This window comes from Mesoplodon mirus (assembly GCF_964341445.2).
Source record: "Mesoplodon mirus genome assembly, chromosome: 5".
Lineage (NCBI taxonomy): Eukaryota > Metazoa > Chordata > Mammalia > Artiodactyla > Ziphiidae > Mesoplodon > Mesoplodon mirus.
Genome location: NC_138980.1, coordinates 78,734,875 through 78,758,887, shown reverse-complemented (window position 1 = coordinate 78,758,887; position 24,013 = coordinate 78,734,875). Strand labels below are relative to the sequence as shown.

At 40.4% G+C, this 24,013-nt stretch overlaps 1 protein-coding gene across 1 annotated transcript in view; it reads left to right on the top strand.

Annotated features, from left to right (window-relative positions):
• The window catches only part of MEGF10 (multiple EGF like domains 10), a 122,212-nt gene extending 102,726 nt beyond the window's left edge, over positions 1-19,486 (top strand). The window contains exons 16-24 of the mRNA XM_082620437.1: positions 1,334-1,462; positions 3,817-3,945; positions 6,140-6,268; positions 8,355-8,591; positions 9,682-9,809; positions 11,175-11,298; positions 15,074-15,118; positions 15,956-16,162; positions 18,078-19,486. Of these exons, the coding sequence (XP_082476563.1) occupies positions 1,334-1,462; positions 3,817-3,945; positions 6,140-6,268; positions 8,355-8,591; positions 9,682-9,809; positions 11,175-11,298; positions 15,074-15,118; positions 15,956-16,162; positions 18,078-18,262 (1,313 nt within the window). The 3' untranslated portion in view covers positions 18,263-19,486. The remainder of the gene's footprint in view (positions 1-1,333; positions 1,463-3,816; positions 3,946-6,139; positions 6,269-8,354; positions 8,592-9,681; positions 9,810-11,174; positions 11,299-15,073; positions 15,119-15,955; positions 16,163-18,077) is intronic.
• Positions 19,487-24,013: the final 4,527 nt, after the last annotated feature.

Here is a 24,013-nt window from a genome sequence, read left to right as displayed (position 1 = left end):
CGGCATGTGGGATCTTCCCGGACCGGGGCACGAACTCGTGTCCCCTGCATCGGCAGGCAGACTCTCAACCACTGCGCCACCAGGGAAGCCCTGTTATTTTAATTTTTAAGTGGCTTTTTTCCCCTCAGTAAGAGTTCTACGCAGTGGTCCCGAATTTAAATCCAACTCATGTCTTGGAAAGAACCTTAATAGGTAGCACTTTGCTTATTCACTAAAATGATTCTTCATTTGTAAAATGAGGGTCTTGTACTCAGAAAATCCATTCAAAAGTTCATTCCAGACTTCAAGTGTCAGCTATGATTTTTCCCTTGCTCTTGGGCAAAAATGGTACACACAATTATGGGAGAAAATTTTTTCATTTTTTAATTACTTCGTATTTATTTATTATCTTCTTGGTGCCATATTCCCTACTGGATAACCATATAGAAATTGTGTTTCTTCTTTTAAGTAGTTCTTGAAGTGTCAGTATGAATAAAAAGTACTTCTTTGGTAAATCAAATCATTTTACCCCATAATTTTAAATGTTATTTCACAGATACTTTATCTGAGGTTCTGATTGCTCTTCAGTGCATGATGACCCCTAATGATTTAGTTTGATTATTTTCCGCTTTGTCCAGTTAAGAGTTTTTAGAGTAAACCAAGTCTTACAAACAAATGGGAACCTTCACATTTAAGACAAGCCTCTAGGGACAGCTCTAGAGTAGAGTGACACGTGCAGGTTTAGACATCACAGACGTGAATTATATGACCTTGGGTTCCTTAACTTCTCTCGAGTCACACCATCTTGCGCATATGGTCTCTGCTCAAATGTCCTCTCCTCAGAGAGGCCTTCTGTAAAGGAGTAGCCCCCATCATTCTTGTCCCCCTTTCCCTATTTTATTTTTTCTTATAGTCCTTACTTCCCTTATTTTTTCGGTCAGCTGGGTGGGTGGGTGGTTTGCCTGCCTCCCCAACTAAACTACAAGCTTCCAGAGGGTGGTCTGGACCTTGTCTTGTTCTCTGCTATCTCCCCTGGGCCTACAACAGTGCTGGGCATATATAGGTCTCAATGTGCGTTTGTTAAATAACTAACTCTGTAAATTTGGAATGATGTTTACTCTGCCCACCTCACCCTGCAGTCTGTGTACGAATACCATGTCCATCATGATGGCTGCTGTCGCCATCAGCATTACCATCCGGAATTGAGACTGATGTGGAGCACGGTCTTTCTCAGTCCTGATGCTCACTGCTGACCTGTCACACGCGAGGAGCTGTGTAAGGCGGGTGGGATCCTCTCTTCGGGGTACTGGCCTCAGGACTCTCACAGAGCTCTCCATGCATGCTGTGCTTTCAGCTTGCCCACCGGTGCATTGGGGTCCCAACTGCATCCACACGTGCAACTGCCACAACGGGGCCTTCTGCAGCGCCTACGACGGGGAATGCAAATGTACTCCGGGCTGGACGGGGCTCTACTGCACTCAGAGTAAGTGGCATGCCTTCGGAGGCTCACCAAAGGGGGGGCCCACCCCAGGGGACACGGCCCCACCCTGCGCATGCATGAGCTGAGCTCCCCAAACTTCCTGGCATTGGAGGGTTTCATCACCCAGTGACCCTGAGACATCTAAATTCCTCTAGGCAGTTAAGAGATACCACGTTCCAGGTTTGCTGCCCCTGTGTCATATCAGGACACTGAGGTGGAGTGATGCTATAAGTGACGGTGTGCAGCTTCTTTTACTTCTCTCCTTTCACCAGGCCCTATTTACATGGCTCAGATTCCCTGTCATTTATTCTAGCAGCACAAAGCTTAGGATAAGTGGCAGTGATTAGAAAGGAAGGGAAGACAACAAGCCTCACTGCCTGACCTAATGTATGCTCCTGGAGAAGACCAGTTCTGTGGTTCTTGAATTTTAGCGAGCTCCGGAATCACCCGGCTGGCTGGATAAACACAACTGCTGGCCCCGCTCCCAGAGTGTCTGATTCATTAGGTTTGGGGTGGGACCTGAGAATTCACATTGCTAACAGCCTTCCAAGGGGTGATGTCAGTCTGGGATCATGCTTTAAGAACCACTAGTTCTTTTTTTCCATTTTATGTCACACAATGTCTTCACTGTCTCTTCTTCTATGAGGTTTTTAGCGTCATAGGGTATAATGTACAAAGTACTTACTCCACAGCTCAGCACCGTTGGGATAAGAAGACTGATCTCTGCCCTCTTGTCTTCATTGGAATAAAGGAGACAAGACAGGAAAGCATGTATTATGGTGATCAGTAATAATAATATATAATTTTATTATTTATTTATTTATTTATTTATTTTTTACATCTTTATTGGAGTATAATTGCTTTACAATGGTGTGTTAGTTTCTGCTCTATGACAAAGTGAATCAGCTATACATATACATACATCCCCATATCTCTTCCCTCTTGCGTCTCCCTCCCTCAATAATATATAATTTTAAATCACGGAAATGAGCTGAGGAAGAAAGATGGGTCAGAAATCAGTCAACTCTTATTTCATACTAATTAGAGAACATAATTAGAGGACAGACCGAACAAGTCTTTTGGAAGTTTCTAGAAGGGGGTGTAGACCTTGAGCCGTGATTTGAAAGGAAAAATTGATGAGGAGGGAGGTTGTCTCAAGCATATTCTGCCAAGATTGTATATATAGAAAGTTTTTCAGCTCTTCAGAGAAAAGAAAAAGGAAAGGTTATTGTGCATAATTCTAAAATTAGGACCTGCTTCAATCAGAGGACCTTTTGAAGTAAAAGTAGCACAGCACAGTGGGAAGAACAAGGGATCTGGAGCCAGACCTCCCTGTGTTTGTATCGTAGCCCTGCCATCCTGCCATTTGCTGGCTGTGTGACTTGGGCTCAGTTTCCATCCATAGGGTGAGAATATCTATCCCTGTGTTTCTGGGTTATTGAAAAGATTCAATGAGAGGATGCAGGGAAAGAATCTGGCACAGAGTAGGTGCTAAATAAATATGTGGAAATGATGTCATTGCATGCTGGCATCCATGCTCTGCCTCTGTTTCTTGAAAGTTGAGCTTTCGTTAAAACGTCTATAAGAAAAAGGGAAGATTAAAAAGCACATGTGATGCTTGGAAACAGCCGTCGAGCAGCCCGCATTGAAGTTTTCATGATGGCAGAGAGCCCTGAAACACTCTTGCAGGGCAGCTGCTGGCCCAGGAAAGCCAAAAGGGCTTGTGCATGTCCTCAGCCCAAAGGCCCCAGTAGTCTGGGTCTTGAAAGTTGTGCAGCAGTAAGAAGGCTTATTGCTTTTTTTTAACAATGCACGTATGAAGTGCAAGTTTTTTTAAGATCAGAATTCTACCACACATCTTCGCTGAAGAAGATACTATTACATAAGAGAGTAACAGATAAGGAGGACAGGGCTAGTAGCAGACTTGGAGACATTCTGTACTATAAATAAAAGCATGTAGGTAATTTTAACAAAGTACTCATTTCAGTCCATGGAGTTTGAGTCCAGGATTCTAGTAATTGAGTGAAAAACATGAAGGGAAATGTCCCCGGACTTCCATGGGGTTGATGGAATGCTTTGTTAGAAGACACCAGCTCGCCTCCAGGGATACCAGCGATGGTTAAACCGCCCCAGGCATGGAACTGCTCTTCCCCCTGCTCTTGAAGTACAAGTTCCTCCCAAGAGCTCCATCTTGGGACTTCAAAGAAGCCGTTGTGAGAAGCTGCGATGTGCATTATTATCTTTATTCTCTCTCTACTGGCTCAGCGTCCTTCAGGTTCAAACACAAACATGTTGGAGGAGGAGCTGGGTTTCTCCTCAGCGGGCTCTTGACTCTGCTGTCCTTCCTTCTCGCACAGGATGTCCCCTGGGCTTCTATGGAAAGGACTGTGCGTTGATATGCCGGTGTCAAAACGGAGCTGACTGCGACCACATCTCCGGACAGTGTACTTGCCGCACCGGGTTCATGGGGAAGCACTGCGAGCAGAGTGAGTGTGAGAGTGAGGCATCTCTAGGCGCTGTTGTTTCCCCAAGAACTCCTGACGATGCGACGCAGGACCCACAGCTTTGAGGTTGTTCCGCCTGATGGCTGGTCCCTTAACAGCGCAGTTGACTTCCTTCCTCTCCCAGAGACCCCGCCACCTTGGGATTCTTGCTGGCTGTCCTTGTCCTCAAAATTCTTCTTCTGAGGAACTGATCAGCGCTCTGGGTGGAGGGGGTGTGGCTACAAGGATGAAGACAGAATTCAAGTTTTCCATCTGTTCATCCTGGCTCTTTCTTCCTGCCCTTCTTATTTTTGGAACGTGGCTGCTCAGAGCTTTCAAAGAGCCAGTCAGGCTTTCCTCATGGCAGAGGCAGTGCCAGGGTCTCGCAGTGGAGGGGTGTGCGTTCGGTAGGGCCAGGTTGGGTGCACGGGGGGCAGAGGGGCTGGGAGCCCAGTGCCAGCCCCGCCGTGGGGGAGGGGTGAGTCCGTGAAAACACGGCCACGCTTTTGACAACCTTCTCTTGATAGTGCTTTTATACCGTTTCCACTAACTACTCCTCATCTGAGTATTAGCAGCCTTCCAGACAATATATTGCCTTCAATTTTTTTGTTGTAAAAATCCCACTCAGGGAGCATATACTCTTGGAATTCCCCATCCTTATGGTTCCATTTCTACCCCAGCAGCTGTGCATCTGCTCACAGGGCTGTAAGAACATTAACCTTAGACTGAGTATTTCAAAGTAGTTTATTGTTCCTTTCCTCTGTGACTTTCATGCAATGTTCAAGATGAATAAATCAGGTCTTAGGGCCGTATGAGGCTCACTCTTTCACCATAGGTGACAGGAAAGGTGCAGGACGTTTCCTGCTTACAGAGGGTGTGCTCTTGAGAAGGATGCAACAAAGATTACATGGCTGTAGGAGCAATGTGGCCTGGAAAGGTTGATCAGCAGAGTAGGACTCGGGCAACAAAGCACTACTCTCCCTCCACGACCCCTCCCCAGAACCTCACAGCACCACTGGACAGCCAGGTTTGCCTGGCTGTCTATGTGCCAAACTCTAGAATATATCTGCCTATCCTCCCATCTAGTAAATAACAAGAGTGACATCCAGGAATCAGCCTGGACAGAGATGGCCCCATTTTAGTTTTGCACTGCTAGTTCATTTAATCATGAAACAGATACTGAGTCCCACAGTTGCCTGCACACTGCTTTGTGTATATACATATTATGTGTATGCGTATAAATGTCTAAACATATATACACATACATATACGCCTAGAAACCAGAATAGGCTCTAAACTGACTTTCACTTGAATGCCAGAATGGTTATGGGCTTATTAAATAAAAACATCTTAAGTGCTTCCATGATTACTCTGAACATCAAATTAAAATGTCCCTATTTTTGGAGACTTTTCCTAATGCTCATGTGTAAATAGAAACCCTGTGTCTGACGGAGAGCTCTGATAGTAATAGCACATTGCCCCCTGCTGCTCACTTTACAAAAAACATCAGTGTTTTGTCATGATAATTTTTACATTTAACATGCCTACTATATTCTTTGAAATTCATGCCCAACTCCTTTACGACTACATCAAAAAAATCTCACTATTTTAGTCTCTCAGTCTTCAACCTGCAAATCCAAATTTTGAGCCTTTCCGTGGTAAATGAAGTTCTTACCTAGAAAATTAACAAAGCTTGCCCTCTCCCTCTTCCCCTGCTCCCAGCTAATCCAAGTCAAAATGTGCCTTCAGGAGGATCCTAAAGCCTACAGTAAAATATACATGTTCTCAAAGAAGCATCTGTAGTTTACACTTTTCAGCGTAGTCCCCTTCTATCCCATAGTTTTGCCTGGTGGAGTCATCTCAGATTGCCCTTAGTGATGATCTTCATCAGTTCCACTGGGGTTCCACAGACTCTCTACAAACCTCCATCAGGGAGGTGGGTACATACAATAGAATCTGAAAGTGCCCAGAGCCATGATGAGGGCCTCAGTCTCCGGCCCTGTGCTGCCTGGCCTGTGAGTCCCAGCATGACTCAGGGCACACCAGCCAGCTCTAGGACACCCTAGGTGGTACAAGTCTCCCTGAACAGGGATCCCCTGGAAGGGCTGGCCTCCAGGCACACCAGATTATACAGTAAGACCCTTGCCCCAGGTTCCCAGGGCTGGAGAGCTACATTGGACTCTCATCTTCTTCTCAGAGTGCCCTGCAGGAACATATGGCTATGGCTGTCGCCAGATATGTGACTGTCTGAACAACTCCACCTGTGACCACATCACCGGGACTTGTTACTGCAGCCCAGGATGGAAGGGGGCACGATGTGATCAAGGTAAGCATGCTAGTAAAGGATACTTACTCAGATGAGGACACTAAAGCTGAAAGAAGTTGAGTGATTTGCCCAAGGTTGCATATATCTAGAATATGTTAGTGTTTTGATACCAGGTTTGTCTGATTCCAAAGCTCATGAGTTTTCCACTGTGCCTACAATTTTTCAGCTTTATTGAAATATAATTAACCTGTAAAAAGCAACACACACATATATATATAATTATACTGTATATATATATACACATACATATATATATAACACATATGTACAACAAAATGTATACAACTTGATAAAATCTGATGTATGTATACACCCATGAAACTGTCACCACAATAAAAATAATGAATACATCCATCATCCCCCAAAGTTCCCTCCCTGCCATGACTAGGTCTCAGGCAATCACTGATCTACTTTCTGTCACTATAGATTAGTTTGCATTTCCTAGAATTTCATGTACGTGGAACCATACTGTACTCTTTTTTGTCTGATTTTGTTTATTTGGCATAATTATTTTTGAAACATGTTGCTTTGTGTATCAATACTTCAGTTCTTTTTATTGCTGAGTAGTATTCTATTGCATGGATATACTGTAGTTTGTTGACCCATTCATTCACCGGTGATGGACATTTGGATTGTTTCCAGTTTTTGGCTACTGCAGGCAAAGCTATTGTGAACAGTAGTGTGTCAAGTCTTTGGGGACATAGGCTTTCATTTCTCTTGGGTAAGTTCATAGGAATAGAAGGATTGGGTCATATGGTATGTGCATGTTTAGCCTTTCAAGAAACTTGTGTCTGTGGTTTTAAACTAGGGTGTATATCACAGTCACCCGGGACTACCTGCAATATACATAGTCAGTCCTACTTGGGCAATTCTGATTCTGGGGTGGATGGCTCCCTTGAGAAAGATGGTTCTGAAGCATGGCCTTCAGAGAGCTCCTAGCGCATGTGGTGCTTTCTCTATGTCATAAACACATGGGCTGTAAAGGCTTCAGAAAATTCATATAGTGATGTAAGTGAAGTCATCTTAAACAGTAAACTCTGTGGGTATTCCTATTTAACTTTCTTTCGTAAAATAACTTTGACATGCTCATGATTTGTATTTGATCATCATAACAATACAATGTTATATTCCACAGTAACATTGTTGTTACAAATACATTGTAATCACAGTACACTGGTCTTGGTGCCTGCCTTTTGGGGCAGGCTGTCTTATAAGGTCTAGCATTTAGAATCATAAAGTCATAGGGACATTTGAGCTGGAACTACCTTCATGAAGGCCATGAAGGATGTATTCATTATTTCCTCTTTTACAGATGATGAAACTGCAGCCTAAGAGCTTAAGGGAAAGTTTAGAATGTATGGATCCATTTTTTTAGATGCTGGGTTTCTTGATTGTCAGCCCCACTTGTGCCTTCACTTGATGGAACTCAAGGAAGAACTATGTAAAATGAAAATTTGAATTTTAATGAGTAAGGTTTTAGGGTGATGTTACCAGGTATTATTGGGACAGACCTTTCTGTCATAGAAAATACCTCATAGAACATATCTTCTGTGGTAAAAGGCTCATTGAAATTAGGACAAGACAGATCCTGATCTTGGGCTAGATTTCTAATGGACTTATTCTTGACTGGAAGGAAAATTACTTTCCTCTTAGAAATGCTAAGGATAGACATAAAATAAAGTTAGGCGCTTGAGTTAGCCATTCATAAGCTTAATGCTGGATAATAAATAAAGAACAATAAAAATTAGATAAATTATTACCCCCAAGTAACTGCTGATCTAAGCATTTAATTGGAAATCTGTGAGAAGCTCTCAAACCCTACTGTTAAGTCTTTGGGTTCAGGAAATCCTGTCTCTTTTTTGAGGCTTAGAGAAGCCCTCTTCTGGGCACAGACAAGCCAACAACATCTGAACATGAGGAATGTTTGTTTTTCCTTTCTTCTCTGTTTCCAAAAATTTCTAAATTGACATTTCATGAACTGAAAATATCCAGGCATTAGCACAGTGGGAGATTTTTGTAAATAGAGACCAAATATGTATCCGGCACATTGTCATCCTTACTCACATCTCTTTTTCTCCTTTTCTAGCTGGTGTTATAATAGTTGGAAATCTGAACAGCTTAAGCAGAACCAGTACAGCTCTCCCCACTGATTCCTACCAGATCGGGGCCATTGCGGGCATCATCATTCTCGTCCTAGTTGTTCTGTTCCTCCTGGCGTTGTTCATTATTTATAGACACAAGCAGAAGGGGAAGGAATCGAGCATGCCAGCAGTCACCTACACCCCTGCTATGAGGGTCATGAATGCAGACTATGCCATTTCAGGTGAGACTGGACTCACTAGAGGCATTTTACTCCTTGAAAAATGAGGCTTCATCCTGGTTCTTTGAAACTGAGCATTTTTGGCCATGCTGCCCGTTGTTATTGTCAATCAGCCTTGAGAAAATTTTATGTTTGGAGAAGATGCATTGTTAGAAATGCGTTTTATGTGACAACAGTGGTAAAATCATCACTGTTGTCTTCTATGAGGGATTTAAAATTGGATTCATTATATGGTTGCTTTAAATGTTGGGAATTTCAACCTGGAAGGAGCTTTGGTGGGCACCCAGTCCCAAGCTGTTGTCATATGTGGGGGACAGGTTGGGGAGAGGAGGAGGTGGCCATAATTCTATTGAGGTCATGGAGCAGATCAGGGATGAGGACCCGGTCTTCTGTCTCTGGCCTTGCGTTCTTCCAAGGTGCCTTCCAGCCTGTCCTGGGGCACATGGGGATCATTAGCTGCACAGCAACCAAGTTATATAAGAAACAGTTTGGGGGGATTAGCAAGAACCAAGGCTGTTCTTTAATAAAACTCTTTTGAATCTTCCTTTCTGTCACGAGACCCCATAAAAAGTAAATTTTTAAGTGACACGCTCAAACCTGAGAAGAAGTAACCACATAAGTGAAGAATTTGGAAACTTAAGGTATTTATTAATTTGGGGGCAATCACTGAAGGATTTCAGTGATTTCAGTGATACATGTTTATAAATAAAGTGGTTCTGGGGGAATCCATAAAGTAGCTGATTTACTTAGTAGTGCATTTCTAGTGCGGAATATTGTGTCAAGAATTCGAGTGTTTAAAAAAAGAGGAAAGTTACAGCAGAAGTAGCTTCAAAGTGATGCCTTTCCAGCTTCTACAATCTCCAAAGCAAAGAGCAGTTGTTGGTGGATACCTTCACACTTTTCCAGGAGGCAGGTAGGAAGGCAGATGCCTGCTGCTTCTAGAGGCTTTGCTGCATATGCAGGGCAGGAGGCGATTCTGTCCCGCCTGTGATATGGAAGCAGTCCAAACATTTGTTCTTGTTATTTTGCTTCCCTCTTTCCCACGGGCATGTAGGGAGCCTGCCATCTTAACCATTTCCTTCTCTTCTGGCAGAAACCCTTCCTCACAGCAATGGTGGAAATGCTAACAGCCATTACTTCACCAATCCCAGTTACCACACACTCACCCAGTGTGCCACATCCCCTCACGTCAACAACAGGGACAGGATGACCATCGCAAAGGTGAGAGGAAATGGTCTAAGCCAGTGAGGGTGGGCAGGGGAGAGAGGAACAAACAAGCGTGTATGAGGGCTACTGTTTGCCAGCTTCCGTTCTACATACATACGTCTATTATCTCACTTATTCCTCTAAACAATCCCATGGGTGTGTATTAGGATCTCAGGTTTACTGACAAAAACCCCTAAGTAATGGGGAATTTAAGTCACTTCCAAACATCGCTTGTGAGTGAGGCTGCCACGAGGTGAGTCAGTCTCACTGTCTCTACAACCTGTACTGTTTTCGTTGCACTTCTTTGGAAAAATGTTTCTAACATTGCATGAGGTTCTAAAGTAATGTCTCAGACCAAACCTATAGCGGACTCAGGCCTGGGTAAAATTGCCAAGTTTGACTTTTGTGACCACCTGTCTTCTAGTGCCCTTTCCTGGCCACCCGTACTTGAGTAATGACAACAACAATAATATGCATTTATTTCACTTGAACCACATGAAATTGAATTTTTGTGGGTCAAAAATTATCAGATAGAAACAACCTAATACTATGTACCAAGCAATTCTAATCATTTTACAAATATAAATTTGTAAAATGATTAGAATGATTTAATCTTCACACCAATCCTATGAATCAAGAGTCATTATCCCATTTTACAGATGCCCATAGAGGTTGGAGGCCCCAGAGTGGCTCCTCTGGTACCACCCAGTTCACCCCCAGGTCTCTTCCACAGTGCTCTGAAATCCCAAACATTTATCCCTTCCAAACTGCGCCTGAATTATATTTCCAGTCTCCGTTGTCTAATTCCAGCTCTTTATTAGAAGAAAACCAAGCTAATTAAATTAATTCAGTTGCAATTAAATTAATGCAGCTGGATTTTAATTATAGTGCCTCATAGTTAAATAGCACTTCACATTCTCCAGAGACTTTGATATTTATCATACCATTTGTTCTTATTCCCATTCAGGGAGGGAGCAAAGTAGATCATCTTATCCTCATGCTTATGGCTAAGAAAACTGCTAAGAGTGACTCGTACAAGATCATACAGTGTTTGATGGGAAAGCTCAGACCAAGAATTTGGTTTTTTCAGTTCAAAGTTCCATGTATGTAAACCCAAGTAAGGTCTAACTGGCACAGAGCGACAGCAGGAAATGGAGAAGTTGTGGCAGCGGAGGGAAGGGTTGGGGCCGAGGGACACATACTCCTGCTGCCTCTAAGTCCTGCCAGATCGGAAGCGGTCACCTTGGCCTCTTGGTGCATCCTCATGTAAGGACCGGTCCTTGATACATGCCATGGACTTACTTTCCCCAGATGGGTAACACTTCACTGTGCCATATTGTATTTTCTCTTTAAATCTCTTGTTGTTTATATTTTTAACAGTCAAAAAACAATCAGCTGTTTGTGAACCTGAAAAATGTGAATCCTGGGAAGAGGGGCCCTGTGGTGGACTACACAGGCACGCTGCCTGCGGACTGGAAACACGGGGGCTACCTCAACGAACTTGGCAAGTCCCCCCACTTCCCCACCTTCACAAGCATCTTTGTCTTTTAGTCACCGAAACAGTCACAGATTCATGACAATGCCAAAGCGATCTATTGAAAACATGCATGGAAAAACAAAGTCATAGGATTATACCTAATCCCTGTATGGGGCTTTTACTGTCCTAAGGGCTTTATTTATTCAACATTTATTGAGTTCTTACTATGAGCCAGGAATTGATAAAAAGAGACAAGGATCTCTGCCTGCTCGTAGTTTACATCCCACCTCTCCATGTATTAACTCAGCTAATTCTCACAAGTACTGTTATAGGTACCATTATTATCATCATCATCTCCCTGTTACAGTTGTGAAACTCAGTCATAAAGAGGTTAAGTAACTTGTGTAAGTTCTCAAAGCCTATTAAATGGTGGAGCTGGGATTTGAACCTAGTCAGCTTGGTTCCAGGGTGTGTGCTTCTCTTTGCTCTTTGGTAATCTGAGGTACCCTCACTAGAGGCCCTTCCTCTTTTAGGTGAGGAAATAGAGATATCAATTAGATATCTAATAGTAAGTCAGTGGTTCTGAAAATAGTAAGTCAGTGGTTCTCAAACGTCTGGGAATCAGGACCCTTTCATACACCCTTAAAAGTAATCAAGGAGCCCAAAGAACCCCTACTGACATGGGTTATATCTGCTGATATTTACCATATTACAAATAAAATCTGAGAACATCTTAAAGAGCTAGTTATTAATTTATAATAACATCTCATTTCATGATAACATAAGGTGCATTTTTATGAAAAATAACAACATTTTCCAAAATGAAACAAAAAAAATTAGTGAGAAGAGTGGCACCCTTTAACACTTTTATACATCTCTTTACCATCTGGCTTAATAGAGGCCAGCTAGATTTTCATATCTGCTTCTGTGTTTGATCAGTAGTGATCTTACACTTGGTGTGACTCCTGGAAAACTCCAACATACACCTGAGAGAGAATGAGAGTGGAAAGGACAAACAGTGTTATATTATGATGAGAACACAACATTTAATCTCACGGCCCTCCTGCAAAGGGGCTGGGGATTCCTGGACCACACGTAAAGAACTGCTCTGATACCCCATTGAGCATGTGGTGCAACCCCTTATTTTCAGGGAGGAGTGGAATGATATAATATAGTAACTAACATGTGTGCAGTGTCTTAGGGGCAGCAAACCCTTTCATATGTATTTATTTGGTGGTAAGGTTGCCAGGAAGTCCCATTAAATTGGAATTTCAGATAAGAAACAATTTTTGTATAAATATATCCCAAATATTGCATGAAAAATTATATGAAAACTTATGTGTTGTTTCTCTGAAATTCAAATTTAACTGGACCTCCTGTGTTTTTATTTACTAAATCTGGCACCCCCTACTGTGTGAGCCCTTCCACAAATCTTGTTTTATAGAGGAATAAGCAAAGAGGTTAACTCTCTTGTCCAAGATTTCATAGAAGGTAGGGGGTAAAATGGGGTCTCACAGTTGGTCTTCTGCCTCCCCTCACTTCGATCCTTCTGTGAATACCATATATGTCAATTCACCTGAGCCACATGGAGGAACCAACCCCTGTGTGTGGGCTCTGGAATCCCCTCTTACCATGGAAATGGAAATATTTAAGTAGCAAATGAGTACAAATTCTTAACTTTTAACTGCATTCTTCAGTTAATAACCAACATTATCACTAGGATGTGTATTTCTACATACTTAGAGTAAAATTATTTATATACCAGATTCACATTATACTTACTGGTGAAATCACTTAACTTTAGGGAGGTTAATAATCTAGCTCAAAGAAGTACATGAATTGATAATAGTAAAATACCACCCAGCACTAATGAGGGAAAAGTTCTCTCATTCCATCTCCACTTAATGGAGTTTGTCCTGATTCCAGAACACAACACACAGTCACTGTAATTGTCACCTATAAATTTCTCCACTTTCTGTCTCAGTGAGACCCCAGGGACTGATTATTAGTAACATAAAATCTTCATTGGAAATTCTGGATCTCCTTGGTTTGTTCCCATCCAAAAGTAATTCTGCATTTAATATCCCTGTAAAGTTGTTGCATAAAAAAGTTTTTTCTTACAAAGAACAGAATAAGGCACATTATGGATAATGAAGTGTGTAGTAGTTTTAAATGATGGGAAAGTTGTGATGCTGTCTGAAAGAGCCCTGAACTTGACACAAAAGCTGTGAGATCAATTCCTGGTTCTGTGATATGACACTGTGCCAGTCATCCTCCCAAGACTGATTTGTTTGTTTGTAAAATAGAGATAAGGATCACATTCTGGCTCATTGTATGAAGTAGATTAACTGGAGCATTTGAAAGCGCCTGTTCAGGGATTGGGACAGACAGGAGTTTATGAGGAAGCCCACCTGCTTCCTTGTTAAAACTGCACCCTAATTTTCCAGGGCAGAGAAGAGGGAATCTGCCATGAGTGGCTGGTCTCATAGCCCCGCTCTTGTTCCCTGATTTGCTATCCACCCCATGTTGCTCCTCTCTTTAACCCCTTGGGGAAGGCTAGCCATTGCACAGCTAAGATCAAGACAGACATTTAACAAGACTTTGCCACAGTTTGGAGATGGCCAAGGGAATTAGGCAAAGAATAACATAGAGTTCTTTGATTAGGCCGCTGTCAAGCCACAGGCTGCCTGTCTTCACCGGGTCCCTTTAAAAAGTCCAGAATCTGTAAGACCACCCTCACTTCTGATACCAACTACAAGTTCAAGGGTCCTCAAGACCACCCACAGGATCAATAATTTGCTAGAAAGACAGAACTCGCTAAGAGCTGTTATACTCATGGTTACAGTTTATCACAGCAAAAAGGTACAGATTAAAATCAGCGAGGGAACAGACACGGGGCAGAGTCCAGGAAAGTTCAAATGTGAAATTTCCAGTTGTCCTTTCCCAGTGGAATCATAGAAACTGCTAACTTTTCCTAGCAACAATGTGTGACAAACTATTACATATATAGAATAGATAAACAACAAGGTCCTACTGTATAGCACAGGGAACTATATTCAATATCTTGTAATAAACCATAATTGAAAATTATATATATATATATATATATATATATATATATATATATATATATATATATATATATATATGTAACTGAATCACTTTGCTGTAGCTCAGGAACTGACACATTTTAAATCAACTGTACTTCAATAAAATAAATTTTTTTAAAAAAGTGTTACAGTAACTGAAACACCATTCATTTACATGGCGCTTCAGAGTTTGCAATGCCTTTCCCTATGGTCTATTTCACTTCATGTTCACAACAACCCTGTAAGACCTAGAAGGTGGGTTGTGTTTTCCCCATTTTAGAGATAAGAAAATTGAGGCTCAGCGAGTTGAACGTCTTGTGTAAAGTCATGTAGCTAACAAGTGATGAGATCCCAGTCCTTTGTCTCTCAGTTCTAGCCTGACTGTGTGCTCTCCACCAGGCAACCTTGAATCAAGTCTACTGATTCATCTGTGCCTCAGTTTCTACCCCATATTGACCAGCCTTTCCCAAAGTCACTGAAATGAGTAGGAGAATGCTCAGAATGCTATATAATATTTTTTTAAACTCTTAAGTACTGAAACATCTGGCACGAGTGATCTGGTGTCGAGGTTTGGAAAGCAGCATCCTTGGCTATTTCCTGCAGTGGGGAGACAGTGGGTACCCAAACCATCTTCTCCAAGGACCTGAGAATATTAGATGAGTTTTCTCTTTCTTTCAGTCCTCACTGGATATTTTTTTCTTCCTTTGTTACAGGTGCTTTTGGACTTGACAGAAGTTATATGGGAAAATCCTTGAAAGGTATAGTGTAAATTTGAGGAAGAAATTTATCAGAACACAATTTATCAGAACACAATTAAAATTTTTTTACCTCAGTGACAAATAATTTGTTAAACCAGCGAAAGTGGCACTGTAGGGAAAATGTAGCATTATTAGGGGGTTTAATTACTCCAGCAAGGACATGAGCATGTTTGACTGCCAGCAAGAGAGTGAACATAGGTGGATCTTGTTAGAGCAGAAGTCTTGGAGAACCAAGGCTTTGATTTGCTGGGAAAACACTCATAATTCCTTTCAAAGAAATATAGCTTGTGGGGAGAGAGAAATATGAAAAAGGAAATAGCAGGGAAAAGAGGAAGAGATCAGCTTGGTTACACGTTCACTGAAGCCTGCTTTTTGGAAGGAATTTGAGTAGTAACTTCAGGTGCCCAGACCTGAGGTTTTACAAAGAAGCCTCACAGCATAGTTGCCTTCCTTACCATGATAATAGTATCTTCTTATGCTCCTGGGGTCAGCAACAGATGGGGTCTTGACTGAAGCCTTTGAGGATTCAGACACTATTAGTAAAATAGAGTGGAATTAATTTTATTTGAGTGTGATAATAAAAATGAAATCAAATCCATCATGTTTACATTGGTCCTCACCTTAGAGAGGAGCCAAAATTACTTTGTGGATGGGTAATTTTATAGCAGATTCTCTCCAAAATATGTAAAAAATGGATGCCATTATTTTCAATGTTAAAAATTATAGATAACTACGAAGAAAAATAAGTAATGTGCCCAAGTCAGTTATCGCCAAGAAAATAAATGATGTTGCCCATGAAATAGCATTTGCTTCCCCCACCCCCATTTCTCTTCACAGACCTGGGAAAGCATTCTGAATATAATTCAAGTAACTGCTCCCTAAGCAGTTCTGAAAACCCATATGCCACTATTAAAGACCCACCCATACTTATTCCCAAACACTCAGAGTGTGGTTATGTGGAGATGAAGTCACCGGCGCGGAGAGATTCCCCATATGCAGAGATCAATAACTCAACTTCAGCCAACAAGAATGTCTATGAAGTTGGTAAGTTTTCCTAACCAAAGAAAGAACGTAGTGAGTGGGAATATTCTTTTCAAACAATTTTAAAGTCCTTGAGAATACAATTGTTGCAGTTCATATACACTGTATTGAAAATAATGGTCTGTATTTTAAATGTTAACCTGTGTTTACGGTGATCATATTAGTTGGTGTCAAATGAACTTTTCAGGGAAAATACCATTTAGAAAATTCAAAGTAAGTTGTTTTTCTTTTTTTACCTCCCACCTGGTCATCCATCTTTTGTTTTGTAACCATAGTGAATATTTTAGCACGCATGTGGAATAGCATATGTATCATATTAGCTAATATGTCCAGTTAGCCAAAACAAATGGTTCAAGTGGATTAAACAGATGGTTCCATTTCCTGGTTGCATTCATTATATTAATATAATGCTTTTAGCAGGATTGGAACATTTTACTTTTAAATTTGTCTATTAGATTAGTAATACTCTGATGTGAATCTGATACAAATTGATAAGAATTCAGTTAGTCTTAGAGTTATTTTGATTGCCCCTTGCAAATACCATTTGAGGAAAGTTAAAACATACCAGAGCTATCCTGGGCAGAGCTATCCTGGGCTAGATAGTAGAGCTTTATATTTTCATTTTTCTTTCTCCATATTTTTCTCAATGTTTATGATTTAAGCCTGAAAAAAATTCTCTACTACAGTTGACCCTTGAGCAACATGGGTTGGAACTGCATGGGTCCACTTATACACGGATTTTTTTCAATAGTAAATGCTACAGTTCTACATCACCTGCAGTTGGTTCAATCCAAGGATGTGAGACCATGGATAGGAGGGCCAATGGTGAAGTTACGTGTGGATTTTCAGCTGCAGCGGGTTGGGGGAGGGTGTGGAGCACCCCAACCTTGCATTGCTCAGGAGTCAACTGTACTTGTAAATGAAGTGACTTATTTAATTCTAGTCATTTGTCATTCATTTTAGGCCATAGACATGTCATGGAAAGATACGTAATTCTTTTTAAAGTATTTAGCAACTTTTTAAAATGGAAGCCATAATAAACTACATTTATTTCTAAAAAGTCAGTAACAGTTCCCTTTTGAACTGTCCCCTAAGCCCACCACTGTGAGATGGGAACTCAACTGAGAGCCTGAGTCCTGAGTTCTAAAGCTGTGCACTTGTTATATGTTTCCATGAATCAAGTGACCCCCAGAGGACCTCGTTGTTTTACCTGTAGAGGAAGGGGTTTGGACTAGATTATCTCCAGGTTTTTGCAGACAGTGATTCATGTCCAGGGTTTCTGTATATTCCGTTGATGTCTTCATCCCAACCATACAGTCACCCTTTGTTCTGAGCATCGTTTGTGAGCATCAGTGGGTCTACCAACCACAGAGTAGCCACCTCTATGTGATTATAAAAGGATCATTTGTTTTAAAAAATAATATTTTCTTATATAATTTTTAAATTAATTAATTAATTTATTTATTTATTTATTGGCTGCGTTGGGTCTTCGTTGCTGCACACAGGCTTTCTCTCGTTGTGGCGAGCAAGGGCTACTCTTCGTTGCGGTGCACGGGCTTCTCATTGCAGTGGCTTCTTTTGTTGCGGAGCATGGGCTCTAGGCGCGCGGGCTTCAGTAATTGTGGCATGCAGGCTCAGTAGTTGTGGCTCGTGGGCTCTAGAGCACAGGCTCAGTAGTTGTGGTGCATGGGCTTAGTTGCTCTGCAGCATGTGGGATCTTCCTGAACCAGGGCTCGAACCCATGTCCCCTGCATTGGCAGGCAGATTCTTAACCACTGTGCCACCAGGGAAGTCCCTTCTTATATTTTTATAAAAGCTCCTCTGGTGTGTTTGATATTTGCAAGGAATGCCATATTCTTTTTTTTTTTTTTTTTTAATTTCCATTGCTGATCAGTTAATGTGTCCCTGGTTGTCACAGAACCTACAGTGAGTGTTGTCCAAGGAATATTCAGCAATAATGGGCATCTCACCCAGGATCCATATGACCTCCCAAAGAACAGTCACATCCCTTGCCATTATGACCTGCTGCCAGTCCGAGACAGTTCATCCTCCCCCAAGCAAGAGGATGGCGGCGGCAGCAGCAGCAGCAGCAACAGTGAATGACACCAAAGGACCACTGGGTAGCCGCTGGAACCATTTCCAGAACTACAGTTCGGTTCTTCTCCATCCTCAAGTTTGCCACCCTATGTGAATGTTAATCTGCTCAGTAGGCAATTGTTGGACATGAACCAGAAAGCTCAAAACTGAGGGCGACTGACTGTAGGTCCTTTTTGTATAGGTGGCTCAGAAGGAGATAGCAATGTGATTTCCCATTCTTGTTAGTTTTAGAACTGCACCCATGAAGCATGACTTATTGTAAAATCTTGTCTAAAAGCATGACCGTGCAGGACTCTTTCAGTGACGTGGGTTGCAGTGGACGTTGGTATTGTTGCTTGAAAAGTTAAAATTTAAATGTTTTCTTTCTCATTTGCATTATAGAGCTGTACCTAGGATTGTGCGGTTTACCATAAAATTTACTTCATAAAAGTGTGAATCACTCAACGTGTAGAAGAAAAAGGGCCATCTTATTGAGTTCTTACGTTTAACTTCTTTCAGCTGGACTCGGAATTGTAAGGATAATATGAGCCCAGCAGGAACCATTCTGCCAAGTGGCATTACTGGATAGACTCCGAATAAACTCTAGAGGTGGATAGCAAATTTAAATATGAGAACTTTAGACTTCTTTTAGAATGAGGAAATGTACCATTAGAATTACCTTAGAAATGCTAGAATAATTGCAGGAATCAATACGCAAATGTGCCAGGCAGAAGTGCTTCTCCTCTCTATTTGATCCTTGGCCCACTTTAGATACATGACATTATTCTGATTACTGTCCCCATCATACACATTCACAACTTGAGATCCGTAACATATCAATAATTATTTCATAAATATAGCAATGAAATAATTTTATTTTTGACAGATTGGATTGAATGAGTGTACAATGATTGGAAAAAGTTGTAAATTTTAGGTGTAAGATGATGCTTAAGTTTTGTAAACCATTAGTAATACAGGCTGTAATATAGAATTAGCAGAAAGTTTTGATTAATTTTTCCCTAGAAGTGACCGAAATATTTTTGTGCATATTTGAGAAAAGGGCACTTTCCTTTTATTAATTGTTGATTTAGAGAAACTATGCTTAAGCTGGTCTTTTGCATTGCTAATATGACATGTACCCCATTTTTCATCAGTTTGTATTTCCATTTTTAAGTTGTATATTCTATGTTTTGTAGTGTTTGGATTGTTAATGAAAAAATATTATATGTTTATTGTTTCTTGTGTTATGGCTACTTTTGTTTTTGCTTGAGAAAAATGCACTATTCTTGTTTCTTTTGGAGGGAGGAGATGAAAATATATAAATCAAATCCATGAAAATTGGTCATTACTAAAACAGTACAGTAACCACAAGCGAATGGCTTATAATGGAAATAGAGAAGCTTTTTAATATTCTGAAATGGGGTTCCTTTAGATCCTGAGTCTTAGTTAAGCCAAAGGGAAGGGGAGCAGGGAGACACTGTTACTGAGAAAGTACCACAGACTGGTCTTACTAAAGACCTTCATTAGGGTGATCATATGATTGATCATCCAAACTGGAGCACTTCTGAGAGTAAATGAGGGCATTATGAACAAGTATCCTGCAATGGGCTTAAATTTGGACTGTTACAGGCAAACCAGAAGAGATGTTCATCCTGTGCATACTTATGCAATAACATTTTTCACTCCAAGATAGTTATCTCAAGAGGATGCTGATACATGATGCAAGAAAACCAGTTTCTCTTTGACCTCCCTGAGCAAGCTGAAGGGCTGAAAGGCTGAATGAGGAAGCAACTTCATAAGGGAAAACAGTGGTCATCAATCTTTTAAAGACATGAAACGCTACTTGGTGTCCTACCTCAGTGAGTCAAGTCACACATATGTACTGCACCCCTGTTCTGCCATTAGTATACACAAGGCATTGCACCCGCCAGCTACTGAGTTGGGATATCCAGTGCTTTCCTGTCGCACACCTGCACCTGTGATGTTTGTTTGCTCAGGTGGATGAGAGAACAAACACTTAGAACATTCACTCCTTTGATGGCTGTTTCTTTCAGGGAACTCCAAAGTTAATTCAAGGAAATGGGGAATCGCCTGGAACACACCTTAGAAACAATTGATTTATTCCAACATTTACCTGCTGGTTGGCCCTTTGTTCTAGGGGATAGACATCTAATTGAGACACTTGGGGGTCAGTAGCCACAAAGAGTCCTTTTTGGTTAGAAAAAAAGAAGACATCTTTCCCCTTCTTTTTTAAGATTCATCTCTTCAGAGCTCCTTAGTAAGTTGAGTTTCCCCATTACTCCCTGGAGATAAGTTAAAAAAAAAAAAAGAAAAAAGAAAAAAGTTTCTTTTCTCATTCCACTATTAAAAAAAAAAAAAAGCAAGTTTCATGTCCAAAGGCAACAGCAAAGTAAATAGAAAACCTGGGCAACAGATGCGGATCCAAAAGGGGCACTACCATCTCTCCCTGTGCAATCTTTCTGACAGATCTCTTGCTCAGGATGGCTGCTGTCCTGAGACAACTTTTGTACCTAAGGCAATTCTTACTTATTAGGGTTCACTCAGGATTTTTCAAACATCAGAACACATATAGCATGTTGGATGTCGTAAAACTACATGTTATATTTGGAGAGGTCTAGTTGAGAGATCAAAATTTTCTAGATACTTTGATATAGACTTGGGTAAAGAGAGAAATACTTTTGTCAGAATGAGAATTAAAGACAAAAAGACCTGACAGTTTTTTCCCCCTGAAATTACAACCTTTTGGACTTTTCCAGATATATCAAATTTAATTTAATGGTGATGTTATTCGTCGTACGTAGTGAATCTATTCTCATGACCTTTGAACCCATATTAATTTGGAATCCTAAAAATAATCTCTTCCCTATACCCTGTAGTGGTCAAAGCAGTGAATGAGCTTGGCGACATGCAGCAAAAGCCATTCATGTAGGGATGTCAGCCAAACTATTATACTTTCCCTAGAGGTTGATATATCAGAAAATTTATAAACTATTTGTGTTTCTATATAAATACATCAAAACTGGCCCAAATGATAGTTTGTGTGCTTGCTTTAATAGAGAGAATGTTATTTGTAGTTAATTATATGATAAGGAATATTTCATAACTATTTACAACGTTTGATATAGATCCCTCTCCCATGCTATAGCAGTAATGTTAACAGGGACCTTAGTGTGTTTATCATTATCTCTATGGAAAATTATTCACCAATTTCAGGAAAGCCAACATAGAATTTTATAATAGGACAGTTGTAACCTGTCCCATCCAAATCCATTAGCACAACAACTATGTGCTGTGAGAAATGCAAACAACTTTATGAAAATGTGATCATGTTGACCCCAAAGAGCCACAATAGTAGTTATCAATTATTGGGCTTTTTAAACTATAAATATTGCAAGAGTTACACAAGAGTATTGCAATACCAGTTAGAATTCATGTCAATGTTAGAAGTCCACTTACCACTTAAAATGAGATGAAATCATTAAAAAAGTGAGTTTTAAGGTTATGTTTTTAAAATAATGGATTTTCTATCTTTGAGTAACATGCCTCAATTATTCACATTAAGTATTTAAGAGGTATGTTGGTCTTAAAAACTTTATGTCATGGAAGTGTACCTAGATGTGTAAGTGTGAATCACATGGTGTGGATGGGTGCTTGTCTAGTAACTAAAGATGTATGGCCAGCTGCCCTTTTAGGGTCCTCTTAATACTGGTGTCCTTACACTGGGTCTGTTTATTCTAGTTCAGTATTTAGTCCAGGCTTCCTTTTGATATGAACAAATCACAATATATATTTTTAAAAGGAAAAAAATTAGGATTTTCATGATTGTAGCAAACAAAAAATGCTTTCAGTATTAAAATATCTCTTTTCCAAAGATGATTAAACTTTCAACAGTATTAGCCTACATTGTCATTTATATGACCAAATGAGTTTATAGACTAATGCAATAAACTTTCTAATAAAAAACTTTAAAGTGGTGTTTATTTCTACATTTGATTCTATTGTTAATTAAAGAGAAGAAAAAACTTTTCCTACTGGAAAAATTAATATTTTTTCATGTGTGGCCCCATAGCACTTTATATATACATTTAAAAAAAATTATATTTTATTATATGTAATTGCTTGTGTACATGTTTTTTCTCCTGATCACTTGTTCTTTAAGGACAGAGGCAACATTTTATTCATATTCGGATCCCTGGAACCCAGGTTAGTGCCTGAGGGTTGGGCCTCTGTAAAAAACTTCAGGTTATCTTATGTGGATTTGCTTTTTAAATCTCAGTAGCCTGTTAGTGCTTCATTTTATAATTAAAAATTTTTTTGAAACTCTCATTTTATAACACTGTGTTCTAGAGATCAGATATGAATAAAACATTGCTGCTTCTCTCAATAACTGTTTATTTTATGAGGACCTGGGTGCCAAGCACAGTTGGGGATGCAGAGAAATAGAAGACATGATCTCAAGTAGCTCATTATTTCGTCAAGGGAACAAAGCATCTTATTAGCTGCATGACCTTGGTAAGTTACTTGACTTCTCAGGACCTTGGTTTCTATATTGTAATATGTTGGAAATAATAGTACTTTTTTCAAGGGGTTTTGTGAGAATTTAATAAATTTATACATACAAAACACTACTATGTATCAGTGCCTGATACATAGTAGATAGCTGGTAAATGTTAGTAATCATAACTATTATGAAAGATTAGCTAATATGAGCCAGTTTGCAATAACCAGATAAGTGATGAGGCTGGTAAATCAGAAGTGAGCATTTAATGAATATTATAAAAGCTACATGTTAGTAGGACCATATCCTGATCTATTTTTGTACTGCAAAAAAATTCCATACTTATTTTATTTCTAGAGGTGTAACTTAGGAAAATAATAATAACATAATTTTCATCTTCCAGTAATATGCTATCTTCCTAGAATTTGAGACTGATTTTTTTAACATCTTTATTGGAGTATAATTGCTCTACAGTGTTGTGTCAGCCTCTGCTGTATAACAAAGTGAATCAGCCATATGCATACATACATCTCCATATCCCTTCCTTCTTGAGTCTCCCTCCCACACTCCTTATCCCACCCCTCTAGGTGGTCTTAAAGCACCAAGCTGATCTCCCTGTGCCATGCAGCTGCTTCCCACTAGCTATCTATTTTAATCAACATTGTGAAAATGACTATACTACCCAAAGCAATCTACAGATTCAGTGCAATCCCTATCAAACTACTAATGGCATTTTTCACAGAACTAGAACAAACAATTTCACAATTTGTATGGAAACACAAAAGACCCTGAATAGCCAAAGCAATCTTGAGAAAGAAAAACAGAGCTGGAGGAATCAGGCTCCCGGACTTCAGACTATACTACAAAGCTACAGTACTCAAGAGAATGATTTTTAAACTTTGGATGTGGGTTTGTGGGAGAATGGTGACCTGCCCTCATATTCCCATCCTGGAGAATACAGCCATCCAAAAAAGTCAAGGGCTGACCTTGGCAACCTGAAGAGGTTCCACACACAGTGAGACATCAAGTCCTTGAAAGAAGGTGCAGGTTGAAGGCAAAATATAAATGGGAGTGGCTGGGAGTTGATGGGGCTGCACTATGGGGAAGGGAGTGTGGGGAGAGCCAGCTGACCTGGGGGATACACAGAAAGTAAGGGAAGAATGTCTCTGCAGTTTACATTATGCAGCAGTGAGAGAGACTGACTGTTTCCACATGATGGCATCTCAGGAGGGATAGTTTCCATGTTGGGCTAAGGGCAG